Source organism: Carassius auratus, chromosome 35 (assembly GCF_003368295.1).
Source record: "Carassius auratus strain Wakin chromosome 35, ASM336829v1, whole genome shotgun sequence".
Lineage (NCBI taxonomy): Eukaryota > Metazoa > Chordata > Actinopteri > Cypriniformes > Cyprinidae > Carassius > Carassius auratus.
This window is the reverse complement of record NC_039277.1, coordinates 2,570,019-2,595,241: the sequence shown is the minus strand read 5'-3', so window position 1 is coordinate 2,595,241 and position 25,223 is coordinate 2,570,019. Positions and strand designations below refer to the sequence as shown.

Here is a 25,223-nt window from a genome sequence, read left to right as displayed (position 1 = left end):
TTCATTGCCAAAGAAGCTTGTCTTTAGTTCTTTTAATTGTGATGATTTTGGCTCACATTGAACAAAAACCCACCAATACACGATCTCAACAAATTAGAATATGATGACATGGGAATCAGCTGATCAACTCAAAACGTTGATGGTCTCTGATGGAAAAACATGGTCCATCAGACGTGTCAAGGAATTTGCTCAACCACAGACAACATCAGAGGCGTCTTATGTGGGCTAAGAAGAAACTGTTGCCCAGTGGACCAAAGACCTCTTTTCAGATGAGAGCAAGTTTTGTATTTCATTTGGAAACCACGGTCTTAGAGTCTGGAGGAAGGGTGGAGAAGCTCATTGCCCAAGTTGCTTGAAGTCCAGTGTTAAGTTTCCACAGTCTGTGATGATTTGGGCTGCAATGTCATCTGCTGGTGTTGGTCCATTTTTTTATTTTTATTTTATTTTTTGTAAACCAAAGTCACTGCACACGTTTCCCAAGAAATTTTGGAGCACTTCATGCTTCCTTCAGCTGACCAGCTTTTTGAAGATGCTGATTTCATTTTCCAGCAGGATTTGGCACCTGGCCACACTGCCAAAAGCACCAAAAGTTTGTTAAATGACCATGGTGTTGGTGTGCTTGACTGGTCAGCAACTCACCAGACCTGAACCCCAGAGAGAATCTATGGGTATTGTGAAGAGGAAGATGAGAAACAAGAGACAAAAAACAGGAGCTGAAGGTGACTGTCAAAGAAACCTGGGCTTCATACCACCTCAGTAGTGCCACAAACTGATCATCTCCATGCCACGCCAAATTGAGGCAGTAATTCGAGCAAAAGGAGGCTATAACAAGTACTGAGTACATGTACAGTAAATGAACAGACTTTCCAGAAGGCCAACAATTCACTAAAACATTATTTTTATTTGGGCTTATAAAGTATTCTAATTTGTTGAGATAGTGAATTGGTGATATTTTTTTGTTTTTGTTAAATGTGAGCCAAAATCATTACAATTAAAAGAATCAAAGACTTAAACTACTTCAGTCTGTGTGCTTTGGATTTATTTATTACACGTGTTTCACAATTTGAGTTGAATTACTGAAATAAATGAACATTTCCACAACATTCAATTTTTTTTTTGATGCACCTATATATATATATATATATATATATATATATATATATATAATAGGATGATGGGTTGTAAAAATAATACAAATAAAAAAAATAATTGTCATTCATGCCAAGCTGTCCTGGGATGATTTTTACGCTTATGATAGAACAAGATTATAGCCCACTGAACTCTGGCTGAACCCAGAAGTGTCTGTCTCTTTCGGTTAGACTTACTGTGTCCATTGTGGAAGTGCATCTTCTCCTCATCTGGATCTTGCTTGGCTTTGCTGTAGCCACAACGCCTGTGACAAAGAAGAGCTGTGTTACTGTTTATACACCACGGTTGTCTTTCTCTAAAAGCCATTTCTCAAAAAAAACAAAAAAACAACAACAACAACCATGAACTCATTTATTCTCATTTTTATATGTAATGCTGCTATTTGAAAGAGTGGATAAGGGGATGGTAATGGTTTTTATTTGCTTTCAACACAAGCATCCTCCAGAGGAGACTATCCAAACACACACACACATGGAGTATGACAGCTTAAACGCCAGCAGAGTGTTTGTATGTGTGTAATAATAAAGTGAACATTCAGACACAATGAGCTGCAGAAACAAAGCAATATCCACTATAGAGCTGATATACAGTATATGATCACTGTATTTCATCTTCTATTTTGCAAATAAGTTAAGTGAAAATAAAATTACTGTATAAGTGTATAAAATATGAATTATCAAGAAATATAAAATATATTTTATGACTGAATTGAAATTATTGCTATAAGGTTATATATGTGAGAGAGCTTTATTTGTAATTTAATTTCAATGTACTGTGATTAATTTGATTAAACATTTAATTCTGGATTAAAGCTGACAACTAACATTCAAACTAACTAATCAATAAATAAACAAACAAATTGAACTGAAATTAAATCGAATATAATAAACGTATGTATAACTATGTAATAAACTTATAATAACAGCAGAAAATAATAAAATAACACAGTTTTAAACATATTACATTGTTGATTGTTATTAATGTTACAATTAATAATAACAGTTCCAAATGTTATTCTAGTGTTTGAACTGCATACTACTAATATTTTTTGCAATATGCTACAGTATTGACATTTTCTGCATTTAATTCAAAAACACACATGTACTGGATAATATACAGTGCATGCTGACAGGAAAACAGTATGTGATATGCAAAAATGTTACTATGAATGTTAGTCTATGGCCCAGTTTATGGCCCAAATTCCAAACAAGCCATTTCCCTTTCAGGCCGCCCCTTCTCTGTTTAGATGTGAATGAGTGTGAATGAATGTGTGTGAATCCCGTGGGATCTGGCTGTATGGCTGCAGTCTCAGGGAATACACATGCAGAGCTGATGAGTCTGACCAGCATGTCAACCCTGAAGCCCCGCCTCTTCCGGTGGTCCACTTTCTTCTGAGAAAATGATTGGACCTCTGTGCTGTCACCAAAATCCCAACTGGAAGAAGGGCCACTCTTCTCAGTAGTATAATCTTTATATGTTTATAAGGCTGCATGTATGATTAAGAGCTTTGCATCACAAGAATAAATTACATTTTAAAATGTGTTACATTAGAAAACAGTTATTTTAAATTGTAATAATATTTTACTTTATTACGGTTTTACTGAATGAAATAATCACTAGTAGTCTATTTTACAATGTTAAAAGTATTGTTCAGAATTGAGTTTCCACAAAAATATGAAATGTTAACTGATTTTTGAGCTGATTTTTTTTTATTTGAGCAGTAAATTGGCATATTTGAATGATTTCTGAAGGAATATGTGACTCTGACAACTGGAGTAATGATGCTGAAAATTCAGCTTTGCATTAAAGAAATAAATTATGTTTCACTATATATTAAATCAGAAAACTGTGTAGCAGAAATGAGTCGAATCAGACAAATCAAAGAGTCTATCAGAGCTGTGTGCATTGAAACGAGAGCCGAATTCCTCAGGAAGTCATAAATCAGTTCTAGTGCCACAAGAACCAAGCAAGATAACCAACCAACCAACTTGTTCACACAACAGCTTTCAACATTAACACCAATATAACAATTATTGGCAATTTTAATTCAAAGAAGAGATTGTCAAATTTATTGTTCGTGATTGGAATGCAACGCTGGACATCACATGTAAACCCAGGAGATCAAGTTAAATACTTGCATTGACTTCCCCCCCCAGCCAGTGAAACCAGACTGAAATTCCTAAGGGGGAAGGGCTTTAAACCTTTGTCTTCACAGAAAAGTCCCCTTTCCAGAGAATGGCAAAGAAACTGCTTTTTATACATTATATATGGACCAGAATGAACTCAAAAAGACTTGTAAATGAATCGTTCCATTGCTTAGCTCCATATTCATTTATGTGTAACCCACACATTTGACTATCATGTATAATCACTTATTGTGTATGTATTTTGATAACTATAGGATACATAGTCATGTCTAGTATTGAGGTAATCGAATTTTCTTGCTTGATATTGTCCTGACAATCATTTATTTGTAAAATATATCATAATCATGTTATAGGAATCATGTCCAAAATTAGACCCTGTGAGGCAAGAACCACATGCTTGGTAAGATAAACAAATGATTTATGATACCCCAGACTCAAGACCATATCTGATTGGTCAAGGCAACATTTGAGGGGTGGCCAACAAGGAAGTTTTAAATACTTTGGACCCCATGAAATTTGGCTTTTTAGTTCTAGCATTGCTTGTGCTATCAGTCATGCCTTGCTTTTAGTCTGCTTTTAGTCAATGGCTGCTGCTATTAGCCATGTCGGCTTTTAGTCTGCTTTTTAGCTCCCCAAGACGTCACTTCAGCCAACTGAACTTCCAGCCAATCAGCGACACCGGGATACCCCTTTCAACGGGAGTCCCTTTCACAGCAAACGAAGGCAACGTATTCCCAGATATTTGTTGTGCTGGTGTATCTAATATAATTTTAACCCCATTGAGGAACTCAATGCGAGCGCTAATTACGTGATTGATGGTTGTTCATGTTTATGCAATTTAACGTATTGCTGTTAACTTGGGATTCCATATTTCCATTCTCTTAAACTCATCTTTCCCTAACTTTCGACCTTCCTGCAACTTGTGTGAATGTGTGTGTTTATGTGTTAGATTAGTTTATATGTCTTAGATTTATCTAATAAAGCCTTATTCATATTGAAAAGAGAAGTATCTTGTGTTTTGTGCTTACAAGTTAATGTCTTAAACTGCCGATCTTGTTACTGTGCTAATTGATAGTGTTTTCACTATAGTTTGGATATTAGTATCCAGCGCAGATTTGATGTTAAACGGCTCGTTCACTGAACCGCAGGCGCGTCTCCGTGAACAGCCGTGAAGCAGTGATTCTGTTCAAATTCCCTTTAAAATCTTAAATGATTCCCTTTGAGCTAAATTGACCTGTTTCCCTTACATTATAATGGTGGAGAATGCGGGCAGTTTAATCTAAATTGTGAGCATAAACCAAGTTATTTAATCTTTGATTTTGCTAAAGGAATGAAAGATGAGAAGCATGCGAGACCTGAGTATGTGTGTGTGTTTGCGTGACGTAAGCAGCGCGCGCCCTCCCGCTTGAATGAAAGGAACTAGAGGAGACTTTAACTCAAGTCCGTCTCTTCAATGTTAACAGCAGTAAGTGAACTTAAAAGTAAACATCTGAGATCGTACAATAAGGTAGAAATTGAGCGTGTTCCTCATTTGTGTAATGCCTTGTTTTATAGCTGATTTGATTTCACTGCGTGTTCCAGTGTCTCAAACGCTATCTCAGTCACTGTTTGCTGAATGGAGCTAAACTGTTAGTGTTTCAAAAGGGATATAAATCAGTGAATAAAGAATAGTTTTGAGCGGGTTCCTCAATCTATGTATCAAAGTCCCCGTATTCATATTTCATATAGTTTGATTGCCAGTGCGTGTTCCACTGCCGAATCAAATTTTATATTCGACTCCCCTAAGTTAACGTTAAACATTAGAGAACAATGTTTGCCCATTTGTATCCGTTCACAAAGTGAATGCAATCTCGCGTAACACTGCGTGTGTCCGAGAGTAATTTGAATGGGAGTGTTTTAAAAGCTTGATCAAGTAAATTTTAACTGTGTACCAACAGCGAAGGAAAACTTTTATGTTTGTGTCCAGAAAAACTGGCACGGAGAATCAAATTGCTGAGATTGATATAATAACTACAGCAGGAAGCTGCTATTTGAATTAAGATAAATTTAACTCTATACAAACTGAGAGTTTAAGTGCCACATCGCAAAACCAACTGAAAGGCGGTGTTATTTGTACAGTGTTGAAATGAGCCGACATTTCATGTAACATGCTTAACTGTATTTGCAACAATGCAACGATTAATGTGCTAATCCACTAGAATGTGTTATGGTTGCCATAGTGACGACCGTGACCCGGAAGCCTAACGTACTTCCGGAGCAACTCTGAACTGTGCACGCGCAGCGCACAAACTCCGCGGTGTCGCTAAGCTAACGAAACCATTGCATTTACATTGAAGTCTATACTAAAGCCACTAGCCTCAAAGGTTAGCCGTTAGCATTACCATCCAGTGGTAGAATAATGTGTGTTTGGGGCAACGCTGACGAGATTTAACTATTTTAAACATCTTAACTAACACTTGTTAGTCTCTTTCTCTTTAGTGCTCTCTTTCCTTACTAAACCACTTATTTTCATTTTACTAGAAAGGGAAATACTGACTCACAATTATTAATTGTCAAATTGAAATTTAATTGAAACATTAAATTTATTTTGAATCATTTAAAATTTCCCTCTCAGATCATTTCATATGATCTTTTATTTCTAGTATTCTCTTTTGGGTCTAATTATTTTAGGAATGAATAAGCCTTGAACTTTGGAAGTTAAGTAAACTTATTCTTCCTAATTTATTTATTACCCATCTGAATATATTATATTCAGACCTTTACTTATTTGAATGCGTTTTGCCCCTCCTCCTATTTTGGTTATACACTTAACCACTATTGTTTTACTTATTGATTTCCTCTTTTTAATTTCATTTTTGCATATTTTGCCCATTTATTAATTTTTTTAATTTTACTTTTTCTTACCATTTCTTTACTTTGTGTATCCTAGCCTGGGAACAATAAACCTGAGCCCTAAAAGGAGACATTGTTATCCCTCACTACGAGTTCAAATAAATTAGAAAGACAACTCTCTTTCACTTAAAGTTTATTTTGTTTGATTAGTTGTGCAGCAACTAACACAACGCTCTCCTTGTAGTTGAGATAACCGCTACTGAGACTTACCATCTCCGTCCTCTCTCTCCTTTACTTTCCTCTTCTCTTTTTACATTTGTAGGACATGTAAGAACCATCAATCAATTCTAAGTGAAGTAAATACACAATCGTGCCAAAGACGACGAATCATCCTTATGAATTTGATTGTAATCATCCTCTCATTTGTTCTTCCTAACCTCCCTACATTTGGAAACGCAATCCAAGTTTTAGCATCTCATCCAACGTTGAGATCAATTTAATAGAGATACGTGTTGAACAACTCTTCGCCTTCGCAGCCTCCCTGGTGAGCAATCCAACTGAAAGGTGTACGGTGTCAATCCTGTCAGACTAAGAAAAGAGATATCAGAATTATTATTGTATTCTTTTCTCCAAAGAAATAAATATAATAATATTGTTTACGTTTTGATAGCATTTAATTGGAAAAAATAATTTTCCTCATTTGAAAAACAGAAATTTTGCTTGTCATTTGAATTTGTTTTTCACCTCTGTCTCTCTTTTCCTCTTCCTCATTAGAGTGACAAAGTCTTCGCATCTCTAGTCTACTTAGACACCCTGAGACCAACACAGTCATCACCACATTTCACTAGTGGTTCACAATCACTGATACAACACTTAGTTGTCCCACCACACATAGGCTTTTACTCCACACAGATCTGTGTCAGTCTCTCTTCTCCCCAGCGTGCCAACATGCCACGGACTGCAGACCCCATTTCCCATGGGGAAGATGTGAACATTTGGCTGAGAGGCATAACAGACAGCCTCACTCCAAAGACATTTGAACTGTTATTATTTTTAATAATAATCCTAATCCTGAGAAGATTCCTGACACAAGATTCAAGCCAGAACAACAACCACGAGGAGCTAGTCAAGATCACAAGCTCACTAAGCTATGCCTTCACAACCCAGCTGAAACTGAGCGACAAGCACATCACCCACCTTCAAGAGGAGCTGACACGTTGTCGCATAGACAAGCTGGAAGTGAAAGTTCAAAATCAACTCAAAGCACCCAGCGAGAGGGAGCAGGATACAACAGAACAAGTTATGAAGCTCCAAGCAGCCCTGGCAGCAGCTCAGCTCGACCATCAACATACAACGGCTGCTCAGAAAGACCTGGTAAACAGACTCCAGTATGCCGAACAGCTACTAGAGAAAGCCAAGCTAGACATCAGAAACAAGAACTCTGAAATCAGTGCTTTGAAAGACCACCTTGAAAGGTACAGAACTGAAATGGACAATCTGACCCAACAACTAGATGATACCAACGATGAGCTCTACATGGTCAGAAAAGAACTCCAAAATGCTTACGAGCACAAACTAGAGCCAAGGAAAGAGAAACCTCTCTTAGCCTCATCACTGCTGAGCAGAGCAGAGTCCCACGTCCAAGAACTGGCATATGACGAAAGGAGCGAAGGGCCACAACCCAAAACCTCACCTGCCTTCGCCACACAGACCTTTCCTGCCAACGAAAGAAAACCTCCCGTCCAAGGCCTTGAAGCTGCACACGGGATGACCATCAAAGACCTCAACAAGCTGTCTAAAAACATCAGCAGGTTCAACCCGAATTCCACAGAGAGCCCCGACATCCAAGCTTACCTGCGAGATATCGAATTCCATCTGGAAGTGAGACCTCATGTGACTGACAGAGACTGGTTATACCTCCTTAGAGCCACGTCCAGTTCCGAGGTACAAAACTTTCTAGATCGACAGCCCAATCAAACCAAGTCAAACTACCAGCGACTTCGTGAGGTCCTGATTAAAGAGTTTACAGACCCAGAGTCTGAACATGGACTGTTAACTGCCTTGGAAACCAAACAAGGTCGTCAAGAGACTCCACAAGCTTACTACAACCGACTCCGACAATCCTACTTTGGTGCACACAACAACTCTGACCTTGAAGAGGATGTGAACTTCAAAACCCTCTTCCTAAAGAATCTGCACCCCGGAGTCAGTCACTATCTAGGTGTCATGGCCTGTCCGAACTCCATGACCATCCAACAGTTGCGTGACCTAACACAGAAGGCCTATAACAAGCAGAAGTTGGCCTCAAAGAAAGGTAACAAAACATCCACACTCTTGAACTCTGTCAACAAAGACTCAAGCCTTGCACTGGATGACACCCAGTGGCATCACAACACCAGAGTCTTCCATCAAGAGCACAGAGAACGTGACGCCCATATCCACGACCGCTTTCAGCCCAACTGCTGGAAAAAATCCATGGGACCAGCCACGCTTCTCAAGAAACCAAAAGGATAACATCTGGAAACCTAACCAGATATCCAAAGGTAATCACCCGACTCATCCAAGAGCAACTCGTGTGGGTAAGCCACAACAAAACCCACCTCAGGTGATCACGGAAGGCCGGTGATCACCTGGTGCACCACATCAGAGATGACAAGCACCTGTTCAACAACAACCCAGAATGAACAAGTCTTTCACGGCCAACTGTTGATGAAAAATCTGAGGTACTAAAGGAAATCACCTCAGTCACTAACAAACTGTCCAAATTAACTCCAACTCCAAGTACCACATTCCCTGTCTGTGCAGCAGCAACCACCAGAGCACAGAAGGTCAGAAAGTCTGCTACAGCCAGAAGGCATCACAAGAAGAATACAACATAGGAGACAAAGTTTTGCAACCCAGCTTCACACAGCCATGCCAAACTGCCTCCGACTGTCTGCTAAAGAACTTCCTGACTTGCTGGACTGACCCCTCATTAGACCATGGACATGCCCTCATCCAAGCCAAGGATGCAGAGAGCCAGTCTTCAGTGACATGATAGAAAAAGGGGGAGACAACACAGACTTGAACAGATCTGACCACACATGCACTACACCAGTAACACACAACATTACCTACACCCAGAGGTAAACACATCTACTGATAACACAGTCAACAAACATATTCTTCCCACAGGTAGAATATTCAACTTTTAGCGTAACAAAGTTACACATACCCACCATGAAGAAACGTGCAGCCATCCTCACAATAGGTAGAACACCTGACACTAAGTTAAGGTTCACGACACACTAGCTGCACCTGACATCCTAGCTCAATAGTAGTTGTAACACATGCTAGGAAAGCCCACAGCAGCCTTGTTTTGTTTTGTTCTTCTTTTACCTATCCTTCTCCTTCCCCTCTTTCCTGAGTAGGTGAAACGCCTAGACACCCTGCGAGGGTCGAAGGTCTGATATTAGGATTGACTCGCAACACCTAATATCCGCCAGCCACTCTAAACTGAATGGAAGCCAGAGAGCTCCATGCATGATAGGTCAATCCATTGAATTGAAAACGAAATTACTAGAAAACTAATGGTAAACATGTAAAGTAAGACAACCTAGAAGAACCAAACAAAGTTAACCACAAATTTGATTGATGAATCAAAATAAAAACAATTTCCAAGACGATCTAAACTATCCTCAATGTGCTAAACTACATTGACTAATTGAACTTAACCACGTGTACCTAAATAACCTGATGCCTGCACCAGTACAGTAACTGTCATGGAGGTGTTGTCTTGCTGTTTGCTGTGTTTGTCTGCTTCTTCTGCCTTTGTTTCTCCAGCGATCGACGATGTCTTCACCTAAACACCTCGCCGATCGAAAGGGGGATATATGTAGCAGAAATGAGTCGAATCAGACAAATCAAAGAGTCTATCAGAGCTGTGTGCATTGAAACGAGAGCCGAATTCCTCAGGAAGTCATAAATCAGTTCTAGTGCCACAAGAACCAAGCAAGATAACCAACCAACCAACTTGTTCACACAACAGCTTTCAACATTAACACCAATATAACAATTATTGGCAATTTTAATTCAAAGAAGAGATTGTCAAATTTATTGTTCGTGATTGGAATGCAACGCTGGACATCACATGTAAACCCAGGAGATCAAGTTAAATACTTGCATTGACTTCCCCCCCAGCCAGTGAAACCAGACTGAAATTCCTAAGGGGGAAGGGCTTTAAACCTTTGTCTTCACAGAAAAGTCCCCTTTCCAGAGAATGGCAAAGAAACTGCTTTTTATACATTATATATGGACCAGAATGAACTCAAAAAGACTTGTAAATGAATCGTTCCATTGCTTAGCTCCATATTCATTTATGTGTAACCCACACATTTGACTATCATGTATAATCACTTATTGTGTATGTATTTTGATAACTATAGGATACATAGTCATGTCTAGTATTGAGGTAATCGAATTTTCTTGCTTGATATTGTCCTGACAATCATTTATTTGTAAAATATATCATAATCATGTTATAGGAATCATGTCCAAAATTAGACCCTGTGAGGCAAGAACCACATGCTTGGTAAGATAAACAAATGATTTATGATACCCCAGACTCAAGACCATATCTGATTGGTCAAGGCAACATTTGAGGGGTGGCCAACAAGGAAGTTTTAAATACTTTGGACCCCATGAAATTTGGCTTTTTAGTTCTAGCATTGCTTGTGCTATCAGTCATGCCTTGCTTTTAGTCTGCTTTTAGTCAATGGCTGCTGCTATTAGCCATGTCGGCTTTTAGTCTGCTTTTTAGCTCCCCAAGACGTCACTTCAGCCAACTGAACTTCCAGCCAATCAGCGACACCGGGATACCCCTTTCAACGGGAGTCCCTTTCACAGCAAACGAAGGCAACGTATTCCCAGATATTTGTTGTGCTGGTGTATCTAATATAATTTTAACCCCATTGAGGAACTCAATGCGAGCGCTAATTACGTGATTGATGGTTGTTCATGTCTATGCAATTTAACGTATTGCTGTTAACTTGGGATTCCATATTTCCATTCTCTTAAACTCATCTTTCCCTAACTTTCGACCTTCCTGCAACTTGTGTGAATGTGTGTGTGCGTGTGTTTATGTGTTAGATTAGTTTATATGTCTTAGATTTATCTCATAAAGCCTTATTCATATTGAAAAGAGAAGTATCTTGTGTTTTGTGCTTACAAGTTAATGTCTTAAACTGCCGATCTTGTTACTGTGCTAATTGATAGTGTTTTCACTATAGTTTGGATATTAGTATCCAGCGCAGATTTGATGTTAAATGGCTCGTTCACTGAACCGCAGGCGCGTCTCCGTGAACAGCCGTGAAACAGTGATTCTGTTCAAATTCCCTTTAAAATCTTAAATGATTCCCTTTGAGCTAAATTGACCTGTTTCCCTTACAACTGTTATAAGTGATAATAATATTTAATAGTATTTTTTATTTTTTTATAGTAATTAAATGAATGTAGTCTTGTTGGAAAAAAAATAAAGATAAAAAATAAAAAATAAACAAAAAAATGAATAAATATTCCAAACCCCAATACTTTTGAATGGTACCTTTAATGATGGCAGAATTTTGGTACCTTTCTGTACATTAATATGTCTTGCATATGTGAAGAAGTGTGATATTGTGTGCATTCTCAGCCAGTGTCCTCGACTCAATCCAAAACCTTCGCACCATCACCTTCAGATGTCTGCGAGGATCATTCTCTGACAGCTTTACTAACAGCCCTGTCCTGCAGAAGCCTGTTCTCCAGTCAGCCTGCTGGAAAAGGCTTCTGACGGTGCCCTTGCAGCTCATTCATGAACATGTCTTGACCTAGTAAGGCCAAGAAGACTATTAACAACCCTGATTGCTTCCTGCAGGAGAAAGCGTGCTTCAAACCCATCTGTGACATGAAAGGTGACAGAAGTGTCAAGGCTGTGGTCTGCCTGATACACTGATATACACTTAAAGAGTAATTGCCTGAAACGACCGCGCTCTTGAGGGACATCCTAACCCTTGCTTAAACAATTCAACTGCCTTTCAATGCTTCTAAGCAGTTCAGCCAGCTGATGTCTGTTTGAGGTCTTGCTCTGGTGCCAATTGTCAATCTCGATGAGGACTTGACAGCATTGATTTAAAGGCTATGGCTGGGTTCAGTGGTGAGGGGTGAGGAGAGGGGAACATTGTTTGAGGTTAGCATTGGCTAGTTAGCCCGTTCTCCACTGACAGACATTCAAACCCTTGCAAAAGGTTGCTTAATTGTATTGCATGTGCTCTTGTAGTGCATTTCAAGTATATTGTATAAAAAAGTACTTGCATGTAATATAATTTTAATAAAATAAAAGGCCATTTAAGAGAGACACTTTCATGATTTTCTTACCACACTTAAGTACACTTTTAAAAGGCATTAGTGCCACCTATCTCTCAAATGGACCATTGCCATTCCTAATTGAGATTGTAGATAGAGTGTCAATGGTCCACTTGAGAGATAGGTGGCGCTAATGCACTTAAAAGTCTGCGATCCACCATAAAAAAAAAAAAAAAAAAAAAAACGATATAAATGCTGTTCACTTTCTTGCACAGACTGATCATTTTGTGTCTTTACATATCAATGTATTGTCACGATCCGATTTAATTTGGCTTTGTTTGTGTATGGTGTATGTATTATTTATGTTTTATTATATGTTTTAGCCACGATTCCCATCCACTTACATTATAAGACTGCAACGGTTTGAGCTAAAAATCCCAGTTTGTGTTCTACTGAAGAAACAAAGTCACCTACATCTTGGATGCCCTGGGGGTAAGCAGATAAACATAACGTTTTCATTTTTAGGTGAAATAACTCTTTAAGCTACATATAAATGACAATAGAATTATTTACCTTTCAATGGCCATGTAGAAGTAATTCAATGGCCATGTAAAATAATACTTGAGGTTTCCATTCAGGAAAGATTGGAAATGCTTATGGATTCCAATGCTAATAATAACTCTAACACTAACAGAACATGTTCGTCATCAGTAAGATGGAGATGTTTAATCAAACTTTTACAACTTCAAGTATAACCCCTGGATGCAGGAAATTATTATTATTATTATTATTTTAGAGAATTTTTCTTTCAATTTGAAACTATATTCTATCTATTTTATTTTACCATAGCATTTTCATAAGCACAAACCAAAATGAACAAGTTTACATCTGCACCCACTGCACTTCCAGGATAATTCCAGTAAATTGCAGACTGTTTATTATAGATAGACAGAACATGGCCCTGTTTGTTTCCTCCAGCTAGCGAGGACAATAGCATGCATAACTGTCTCATTTTAAAATGTTGTGGCTGAAATGCTAAATAGGACAGTGTGTATGAAACAGGATATTGTTTTTGGCTCCTCGTCTTGCTTTGCCATTGTGTTTTGTGATTATGGAAACACCGCTCCCATTATTTACATTAAGATGCAAACAGGACCATATTTTTCCTACTGTAGAACTGTGGTCAATGATCAGAGATGAAGATATGGACGCCTGGATTTCTGAGATGACAGACAGCTAAACCCATTTATATGTTCAGATATATTCACAAGATGGTGATGGTGTAAACCTACATTAAATAATTATGTCATTCTCATTTTATCTTTTTTTTCTTCTCTTTTGTATGAACCTTAGTTTCAGGCAATTACCACCGTTATTAGTGTATAATAAGTACAATTTCAGTCATGAGACAATCATCCAGTAATTTTAAAACTTACCACAGTTTAACTTTAGTAATAATAATAATAATAAAATAATATATATAAAAAAACATTTTGTGATTTTCGTGATTTTTAAATTTTTTTTTATTATTGTATGATTATAATAATAGATCTGACAACATTTTTTTAAATTTGTTAATTATATATTCAATTAATCAGATTTTTTTTTCTCCAAAAAGCCATATTTATTTATTTATTGTTTATTTGTTTGTTTGCTTACTTCTGACTTATTTACTCAAAAAAAAAAAAAAATCCTCCAGGGATGCATGGATGGATGAATACATTTAATGTTCTATAAACTGCATATTAAATGCAGCAAAATGTATATATATATATATATTTTTTATTCCTCTTGAGCTGTGCTGTTTTAGTGAAGTTTATCAGATAAATGGAAATACTCACATGACTTTCTAACATTTTCAGATGAAGAATCCAATCGTAAGATGTAATTTTTCTTGTCTCAAATGCATCAAATATCACACATATCTGTCTAAGCACCTGACAGGGCTTAGGACAGGCAGGAGTTTGTTTGAAGCACTTGATATAAAGTGTGTCTCATCATTTATTCCTGTAGCAGTTCACTTTGCAAGCTTTGTTTTCCAGATGCATTTTGTCCATAGATATGCTAATTCACTACTTTAAAGTAACATGACAGACTGAGATTTTGTGTGCACAGTGCACAGATGTGATAATGCCTGTTATGGAGTCTTCTTACCTGCCACTCATCAGGAAACCTGTGACCAAGGCGATGAGGATGATAGCCACAGTGACAGCGACGGCGATGATGGGCACCTGACCCTGATCACTGGAGGCCGCTACTGCTGGAACACAGACACAAGAGAGACAAGAGCACGGCTTGAGAGCAGCTCCGTGCCGTTTCATCACAATCACTACCTAGTCTCCTGCTAAAAACATAGATAATTACTGTAAAATATAAAATTATTACACACAGCCAACACTATGTAGCATATTAATACAACATTTACAGGATTTGGAGAGCTCATCCTTTTTTACGCTCTTTTAATGTGCATCAAAATTCAACAAGTTTGTGTGTCAAGTGTTGAGCTACAATCTTCCAAAACATCCTATACGTCTTTGCTTTGTAGGTGATTGCATCTTCAGATACCTGTTGGGATATTTGTATTATTATTGTGTGTGCGTGTGTGCGTGTGTGTATGTGTGTGTGTGTGTGTGTGTGTGTGCATAAAATAACTATAATAATCAATAATCAAAGTCACAAGCTTAGCATTACATGTAGCATTTTTTCTGCATATATTAACCCTTTGCAATAGTGACTATATTATTTTGAGATCCATATTTTCATACTGGTGATAATTGATGGACTCATACAGCTACCTTCAATTATTATAAAGGGGAAAAGCATCCACTAATGCTTAAAAAAAAAAAAAAAAATGGAGAAAAATGATGGATAGAAAAATGCGAGCACGATTAAGTTCACATACGTTTTTCACAGCACTATGAATGGGGCATGTTTATTAAAGACTTGAGATATTATAATGGTTGTGTGTTGTTAGCTTAAGCAGATCATGTTTGTATATACTTGTGACTTTGATAAAGATCAAATGATTTTTATATAACCAATCAATGCAGAAAACCAATCGATCCCAATGGGTTCTCATACATTTTCTTGCCACTGTAGGCTACATATATCAGAATCAGTTCATTGTTTTGTGTTTCGCTTACAGTACGGGCTTGTTTCAAACTCAAAGCGTCGACTGAACCCTCCGTAGCCCGCAGAGGTGCGAGCTCTAATCTGAAAGATGTACGCCGAGGAAGGTTTAAGGCCGTCCACCAAAACATCCGTCTCCTTTGACTTGATGATGGTGTAGCTTGTTTCCTGATCCTACAGAACCACCAGAATAAAAGAGAAGACAAAACCGTCAGAGAGGGAGAAAACGAGGGATGAAGGCATTTATTGCATCTCATGAGAGAAAGGCAAAGTGTGTATGTGTTGTGGCCAGTAGTGAGGATCGGTTTCATGGTCTTCAATGGCTTTGTTTTAAAGACATGCGTTAAGTGCTGTGTCCATTAGCTTCCATACGAGTGGCTGTGGGTCGTCATAGCTTTTAGGTTTTCTAAGTGCATCATATCAGGGTTTCACAGAACAGTCCAAAACACTGAGGTCATGAGGAGCAGAGGCTCGTTTTCAGCCATATTCGGTTTTTAAATGGCTCAACAAAGCAACCGGCAAACGCTGCAAGGTGAGGGGCAATCAGAGACGGCGATCGGAGAGCAGATTTAGTTTCGTGCTTTGTGAGGGTTGTCGCCAGTGGGGTGGTAGACTGAGACGCCCAACCCTGCTGCTGGTAACATCACTTCATTAGAGGATGAATCCTGTCATCATTTGCTCATCATGGTGGTGTACAGATGCATTACTTTCTATCTTCTGGAATAATTTTTAATCATATGCTGGTCGCTCTTTTCCATGCATTTACAGTGACTGTGGACTAGAGAGGTCAGGCTTGAAGAGTGAGCAGTTAACTACTGGAACTGGAGCAATAAATCACTACAGGACCAGAAGAATGAAACATTCAGACTGAGTTTTTTGGATTTCATTCAAAATATCCAAATTAAATAATGATTTGTTGATAAATTAGATACTTCTGTAAACAAATCTTAGATACTTAGATCAACGATTGGTTATTTCAGTCAAAGTTGCTCTTCTATCAGCTTAAATCAGTCGGCCCATTCTCCTCTGACCTCTAGCATTAACAAGGCATTTTCGCCTTTTACTGGATGAAAATCTGGTGAAAATCCCATTAACTGAGCATGTTGTGAAATACTCAGACCGGCCCGTCTGCCACAAACAACCATTGCATGTTCAAAGTCACTTAAATCCTCCTTCTTCCCCATTCTGATGCTCAGTTTGAACTTCAGCAAGTCGTCTTCACCACATCTAGATGCTTAAATGCGTTGAGTTGCTGCCATGTGATTGGCTGATTAGCAATTTGTGTCACCAAGCAATTGAACAGGTGTACCTAATAAAGTGGCCGGTGAGTGTATAGGTGTTTCTCAATGTCAAGGAAGGATCCTCAGAAGCCAGTATTTCGAGGATGCTACGTCATCAACATCCGTCGAAGGACTGTTCCAATGTCGAGGATCCTCGGAATTTCAACCAAGGACTGAGTCCTTCGTTCGAAGAATATCCCATACACAGGAAAGGATTCATATGTTTATCCTTGGCGCTCTTCACGCTCTCAAATCACCCACAATCCTATGCGCGCAGCTTTGCTATCTAACGTTAGTTCAAAAATTAAAAAATGTCGAACATTAACGTAGTCGGAGCTTTAACGGTTTTTATTTACGTTACCAAACATTTGTTATAACTGTAGTAAATATAAGTAAAGTTTGAAGTTTAAATGCCAGTACAAATTATTGATATTGTAAATTATACAAATACAAATGGTTAACTGAACCGCACCTGTCATTTAACAATTGGTTGCGTCAACGGCATTTATTTTAAAAATAACTAGTTAAGTTGTCCAAAGTAATTAAATGAAACCATTCACAGCGTTATTCAAACGGACCTTTTCACTGATGTAATGACGCACTTGCTAGCCTGTTCCATTTACATGTTCTCCAAATGCTAAAGAGGACTCTCACCTAGCCTCTGAAGGAAATGCCTTGGAAGGATCAGTCCTATCAAGGATGTATCCTTGATATTGAGAAACGCCTTATATTCACATAGAAAACAGCTTCTAAACAGTGACATTATTTGACAATAATACTGTTTTTACTGTATTGTTTTATCCAATAAATGCAGTCCTGCATAAAAGACCTCTGACCTGAACTGTACTGTACACCTCTCTAAATATTCTAGTCTATTACTTTGTTCTTTCTTTTGATTTTGGCGTGAAATGTAACCTGTGCATGTTTACATCATGCGGTATTTACCTTCTCAAAATACTTGATCTCATACTCCAGGATGATGCCGTTGGGTCGGTCGGGTTCCTGCCAGGACACCGAGATGCTATTCTTCGCCGTCTTGCCTTTCTTCACCACGGTGATAGGAGACGGGGCTGAGAACAAAACAGTTACATCTCAGCTTACTTTTCACCTCAAATCAAGCAGAAAATGTATTTTCTTGCGTGATGCAGTAAAGCCCTGATGCAATGTGCTGTAATTGTCATGTGTAAGTTTCCAAGTCTATACATTTGAGACTTATATTAGATGAGTCTAACCCCTCAGCAATTCCTAATTGAATGAAAATATCATATTGTGCTAATTACTTGAATGAGTTTCATATTGTTCAGAGGAATAGTGATCCAGAAATATGAAATATTCTAAACTTCAGTGGTAGAGACAATCAGACAGAATGTCTTTCATCTTAACTCGATGATCGCTTTAAGAAAACGCTTTGAACGTGGATTCAGGCAATGACGTACTTCAATGTTTGTCCAACCTAATTACTGCAGATGAAAAATGCATGGTGTAATCTGTCCTGATTTACCTTCTTGCCATAAAGTCCCAGACATTACATCACTCAACAAGCATGACATTATGTTATGGTTTATACAATTTATCCATAAAACACTGATACTACTTAGAAAATAACTTTGTTAAATATTCACAATGTTAGATGATAGTTTTACAATTCAAATGGAGTTTAAACTCAACACATTGAGTGCATATTTCTGAATAAACCATTACACATATTTCATTGGGTAAGAGTCATTTTTTGTATCTTAAAATCACTATAAAGTATATATTTATATAGATATTTAGTGTTTGTGCATACTTTTTTGCCAGTTAAAATTAGGTATCATTTTAGTGTGTGTGTGTGTGTGTGTGTCTTATGCCATAATTCATACATTCAGCTGTATGGCTACAGTGCTAATAATATCTGGGATATTTAATGCATTCTCATCCCAAGGCATCATATACTTTTTACATTTCGTCAACATCCTACGCACACGGTACCCTCTAGCATCAATATTAGACGCAGATTATGGGTTAGGGTTAGGGTTAGGGTTAGGGTTAGACCGCTAGGGGCCTTCTGACCCATATTTATATGCGTCTAATATTGACGCTAGAGGGTGCCATGTGCGTAGGATGTTGACGGAATGTCAAAAGTGTCAGTATATGATGCCTTGGGATGAGAATGGCCTGGGTTATTATATATTATAGGCCAATACATTTGAGACAAACTTTATACTGTTACTAGTTCCTGTTGCACTGTAGGGATTAAGAAATAAGAAAAGATCCTAAAACTCACATCCTGTGTAGAATAAACACATAAAACATATTGCAAACTAAAACTTGAAATTCAATTGTTGATTTTCCAAATTCTCTCTTTCATGCCTCAGTTTTCCTCCCATACGGCTGTGTTTGGTGTCACTTATAGCACACATAAAAAAAAAAAAAAAAAATGAATACCTTTCCTATCTGTTTATATGTGAAGTGCTGAAATCAAACCCGGCTTTATATTCCTTTACAGAAGTGTCGGACTGTGTCCATGAGATAAATCGTGTTTAAGTTCTCTGGACGATCCCTCAGGCACTGATCCAATAGCTCAATAGAAGCCCATGATAGGAAAGAAAAGAAAAGCCTTTTCCCCATCCTCTCTTTCCCAAACAAAGAGTAACTGTATCCTTTTTGCTCAGACAAAACTGTAATCATTCCTATCTTAAAAGCCTGAAACGGTATACTTGGCAACCTGATCTTCAGGCCTTGAGGAGAAGAGAGGTATTGTGGAGGGTAGATGGGCCACTTAAACGGTCTGGCAGACTGTTAAATGTTTGACGTTCAGTCAGGCTGGAGACACGGCCCTTTGAGTTATTGATTCTCAATAATCCTTAAGGTCAGCACAGGGAATTTTGATGTATATTGGTGATGGCAAGAAACAAAAACATCAGCAGGGGATCCATCAAACAAAATAGTCATGCTGTGTGACAGTGAGTGAGAATATATATCCAAATACACGAAAACAGGTAGGTACGCAAAATCTTTGGCCACGGAATCACACTCCCATAGATTTACACAGAATCTGAATGCCTGAAATCACATGTTATATTCTCATGAGATTATTTTGTAACGTAAATCTATGGGATTTTTCTGCTGAAGTTAAAAAGGGTAACTCACCCAAAAACAGCATTTACTTACCCATTTTCAGAATGAATATATATTTTTTTATTAATTTCCGTGCATCCATTAATGGACACCAACATTTTTAAGCTTCAAATATATACACACACGTCAATGTTTTGGACTTGTTTTACCCATTTTAGTTAACCATTTTTTCATATATATATATATATATATATATATATATATATATATATATATATATATATATATATATATATATATATATATACATTTTTTTTTTTTTTTTTTTTTTTTTGGCATGTCCTTGTTTAGTTAATTGATTATTCCGCTCACCTGTGTTTAATTAGCCTGTGTTTATTAGTTCCTGTCTGTTCCTTATTTCTTCGTCTGGTCTACCATTTGGTTACACGTGTCTTTGCTGGTTCCCATGTTAGATTTTCCCCTGTGTTTTGTAAAAATCCTGAGCTCCTGAGTTCGCTCGAGTATCAGCTCTATCCCCTGAGTCGAGAGATGCCTCTAGCCCCAGACCAGCATCAAGAAAGATATGCATTCCCCATATCCGGCCCAAGGAGGGTACCAGTCACCAAATAAAGCCCAGATAGGGCCACAGCTCTCGAGTTAGACCTATGGAGGACCTCTAAAGACGATATTCTGCACAATGATTTTTTGGAGGGGGTTAGTAAGGGTCTGGGCCGAGTGATTCGCCATAGCCTCCTGAACTGTCTGCTCTGCCATGGTGGCCTGAACTCCCTGATCCCCAATGGGTGCCGGATCGGATAACCACTCTGGAGGCCTACCGTCCCGTGTCTGTCCTGAGGGGCCTCCAAAGCGGGGGAGTTATGTCAGTGTCTTGGATTTTTGTTTTTACTTGTTTTACCTGTTTTAGTTCCTGGTTTTCTGTATTTGGTTTAGTCAATTGATTATTCCACCTGTGCTTTATTGTCCTGTGTATATTAGTTTCTCCCTGTTACTCAGTTCTTCGTCCCGCCTACTATTTGGTTACATGTGTCTGTGCTAGTTTCCATGTTGGGTTGTCTCCTGTATTTTGTCACTAAAGACATGTCTCATGCGTGCTTCCAGCAGGACACATCATGACAAATGTGTGTGTATATATATATATATATATATATATATATATATATATATATATAATTATATATATATATATATATATATATATATATATATATATATATATATATATATATATATATATATATATATATATATATATATATATATATTAGTGCATTAATGATGACAGAATTTTCATTTTTGCATGAACTCATACACTGGTCATACACTGTAAACGAACAAATAAACAAACAAAAAAAGTTTAAAGCAAAAAAAAAAAAAAAAAAAAAAAAAGTTCTGTGGATTGCAGAACGTTACATACAAATATAAAATAAATAAATGTAGTTTGTAGATAGCTTAATGTAGTCAAACTACAGTTAATCATTAATCATTATATATTCAAAATATATTAGTACATGTTGGAATTAACATTAACTGTGATTAATTAATGCTTTAGAATAATTGTACACTGTTAGTTCATGTTTCACTTAGTTCACTAATATCGTTAACCAAGGAAGACTATTGTAAAGTGTTAAATCTTTCTTAAAATAAACTGAAATCCACCTTAAAAACACAGGTGGTAAAGAGAAAGTAACATGATAAATAAAAGTTAATCATAAGTAGCTTTTCCAAGTCGTCACACACAATAGCACAAAACTGTATTTTACTGTGGAATGACATGAAATGTCCCATTAGATCTAATGCAGGTTTGTAACGTAGAGTATTTTGGCTTGATTTGATCATACTTTCAGTAACATGTAAGTGTAAAGCCCTTTTCACCATATATGACAATCCATCTAATTCCACAGATATTCCCCTAAAAAACAACACAGAAAATATAAAAATGTGTGCAGATTTAGTGCAGACCTAAACGACCTTCCACTGTGTAAAATGTCACACTATTTTTAGCTTAGTGAGAGATTTAATCTACCACGCTTCACAGAGTACATTGTGGACCATCTAATAAGTGTGATAAATCTGGATACTGTTTGTTACAGCTTGAGTTTCCGAAAAAAAAAAAAAAAAAGAAAGTTGTCAATAATTCACAACAGTTTACAGTGGTAAAACAGTGAGTTACAAAACACAGTTAGCTATATGCAAAGGTAATAAAGTCCTCGACAGACTCATAGTGCAAAGGTCCCGCCAAAGTGCCACCTCTCAGTTCATTAACAGATGGAACGGCAGCATTCTCTAGGAAGCGTGTCAGAGGAAGTGTGATGATAGCACTCTGATTAATGCCTCCAAATGGGAAGTGTTGCCTTCATCTAGTGTGAGAATCTTCAAACTCGAAAGGGCTTGATATCTGTGCCAGCCGACAAAACAGCACTCATGTAGCAAGCTATTTTTGTATTTTTTTCACAACCCGAGCCGATTTAGCTTGGTTAATTGCAGCTGCCAACACAAATCCAGCTTAGCGTGAGCAGCATCAAAAATCTGGATCACTTCCTGGCTATACAACACTGACTCCAGGCAGCACTGGTTTATGTGTTGGTGAAACCTTCTAAGCAAATATTTGCATGTCATTTAATTGAAGTAAGCATGCCGGGCCATGGTAAGAAAGGTCATCTCCTCCGCTCTGGCCCTGAATGACTGCCAACGCCAGGATCTTAACAGGCTGTGTGTTTCTTAACAAGTGTTGTTTGGGGAGCCCTGCCGAGAAACAAGTGAAAAACCCCTGGCAGAGCAGAGCGGCCCATCAGCCAAATCTAGGCCTGAGACATAACTCATGCCAACAGATTCCTGTGCCAGCCACAGACCTGACCTGAGAACTATTATCTACAAAACACAACCTTAACTCTTTGCCAAACAAATCTGCCCTTATAACATCTGACTAGAAACAAGAGTGCAGATTCTAGGACGTTTGTTTTCCATAAAAAACAAAACAAAAAAAAAAACAGCTTGAAACCAAAATAGATTTGAAACTTGAAAACTTAAATTGTACTCCAATAATCGATGTTTCATTTACGACTACAAAATTATATATATATATATATATATATATATATATATATATATATATATATATATATATATATATATATTATTATATATATATATATATATAAATATATTATATTTTTTATTTTTATTTTTATTTTTTACTTTTAAACATTTTAAGTACCGTGTTTTCCGGACTATAAGGCGCACCGTATTATAAGGTGCACCTTCAGTGAATGGCCTATTTTAGAACTGTTTTCATATATAGGGCACACCGGATTATAGGGCGCATAGAATAGAAGATACTGCAGTCAAACGTTTGATTGGATTTGCGTTATGCATCCACTAGATGGAGCTGTGCTAAAGAGAATGTCAACATTATGACAGAGCGCCTTGATCCATACATAAGGCGCTCTGGATTATAAGGCCTTCTCAAAAAAAAATATATATATTACAGTAGTGTGGAAAATACGGTAGTGAAAAAAAACAAAAGGGCTGAAATGATTAGTCGACATTATCGACAACGTCAAAAAAAACAAAACAATTGACAATTTTTTTTGATTGTCAAGTAGTTGTTTGATCTCATAAGACCTAATGAGAACCTGCAATAATGCGGTTTGACCAGTGTGGCGCTGTAGCGCAAGACTGTAATGCAGCCCTCCTGGATGCAGCTAAAGAGAAGAAAACAGTGCTTCAGTTCAGAGCAAATGTTAGAGTGATGTTTGGATGAAATGCTTTCCTCTTAATAACAAAATAAACACAACAAAACTGACTACAGTGTGAAAGCAGCAGTTAAGAAAGCATCTGATTACAGCAATGTGGATGTTACACAAGCGCTGCCGTTCGGTACTCCAGTAAAGTCCAGTCACCTCACGTTTATTTATATACTGTAACTTATTACTTTGTGCAATATATTGGCTTAAAGGGTTAGTTAAGCCTGAGCCCGACAAGTATATTTTGATTGACAGCTTTTTTAAAGCCCGAACCTGTTTACAGCCCGACATTATTCAAATGTGCGCATGCACACAGCTCTTTTGCCTTTTGTCAACATTGAGTCATTTATTCATGTTTTAACATAATTTATTCATAAAAAAATAAAAATTATGATACATTTTAAATTAAGATTGCAAGTTGCAATAACGAAATTAAGATAAAGACTCCGCCGGATTTGCTTTGCACTAGATGATATTTAATAAAAGAATAATGCCAACATTAGCGTAAATACTCTGTCAACATTATGCATTTAAGACTCAATGAATATTTAGTTATCATTTGAAAAACCTTCACTCACAGAGATTAGGCTAGGTCTACATGTTTTTGTGGAGGAAAATGACTGAATCCACTGTAGATGTCTTCTGTGTGTTCCTGCGCTCACTGATGGTGCGTCATTGTTCACGCATTATTCTCATTATAAACATGGTCAAAACTTTTCCACACCTCAGACTTTGCTTTAGTTGCTGGTGCAACCAAAACGTAATCACCAGAGGCAAGCCTCCGTTACACCTACTCAGCATGCATTTTCGCATCTTTCTTGCGCTAATCGTAACACATCACATGACCGCTCGTTTACCGCGCAGACCGGAGCGCGAGCACCAAACCCGGAGCAAGCCCGTGTAAGATGATAGAAATTAAGCCCGAACGCAAAGATCTTCAGCTTTAACAAGGTGTTTTAAGAGAGATTATGTTGTGAATAAAATAATAATAATAATAAAACGTCTTATCATTTACCTTAATATTATTTCTTATCCATAACATGACTTAAAATAGGGGATGCTAGGCAGAATGATTTGTCATTCAGTTATTTTTCATATAGCTAATTAAATGGTGAATAAGAGGGGTTTTCGGTCATCTCATTTTGTGTGCCACAAATTAATTAATTGTAATTACATAACTTTCAAAACATTAATTTCAAAAGCTGAAGTGATTACCGTAATTTGTTTCTTAGAATATGTATAAATAAATATTTTAGCTAATTGCAAAAGCTGAATAATCAATAAATGTCTATTGATTAATCAGTGAAATAATCAATGATTAGTCGATTTACCATTCTAATAATTGTTAGATTAATCGATTATCAAAATAACACTACAAACCCAGGCTCATTGGAAATACATGCTGGGGGTGACACAACATTGATACTATGTACTTTATGGAACGATTTGCGAAAGTTTCAAAATGAAAAGTCCTTTTCTCACTTTTTATTATGTTGGTACAGACATTTATTGCACCACTTTTATTATTTTGCTTCAGGAACATA

At 37.3% G+C, this 25,223-nt stretch overlaps 1 protein-coding gene across 2 annotated transcripts in view; it reads right to left on the bottom strand.

Moving 5' to 3' along the window:
• LOC113054027 (ephrin type-A receptor 5-like) overlaps positions 1–25,223 on the bottom strand; it is a 102,634-nt gene that overhangs the window by 16,738 nt on the left and 60,673 nt on the right. The window contains exons 6-9 of one of the 2 annotated variants that reach the window (XM_026219294.1): positions 17,801–17,925; positions 15,590–15,749; positions 14,601–14,706; positions 1,326–1,393 (exon numbers count right to left, since the gene is read on the bottom strand). In XM_026219294.1, the coding sequence (XP_026075079.1) occupies positions 1,326–1,393; positions 14,601–14,706; positions 15,590–15,749; positions 17,801–17,925 (459 nt within the window). The remainder of the gene's footprint in view (positions 1–1,325; positions 1,394–14,600; positions 14,707–15,589; positions 15,750–17,800; positions 17,926–25,223) is intronic. The other variant, XM_026219295.1, reaches the window with a different exon arrangement.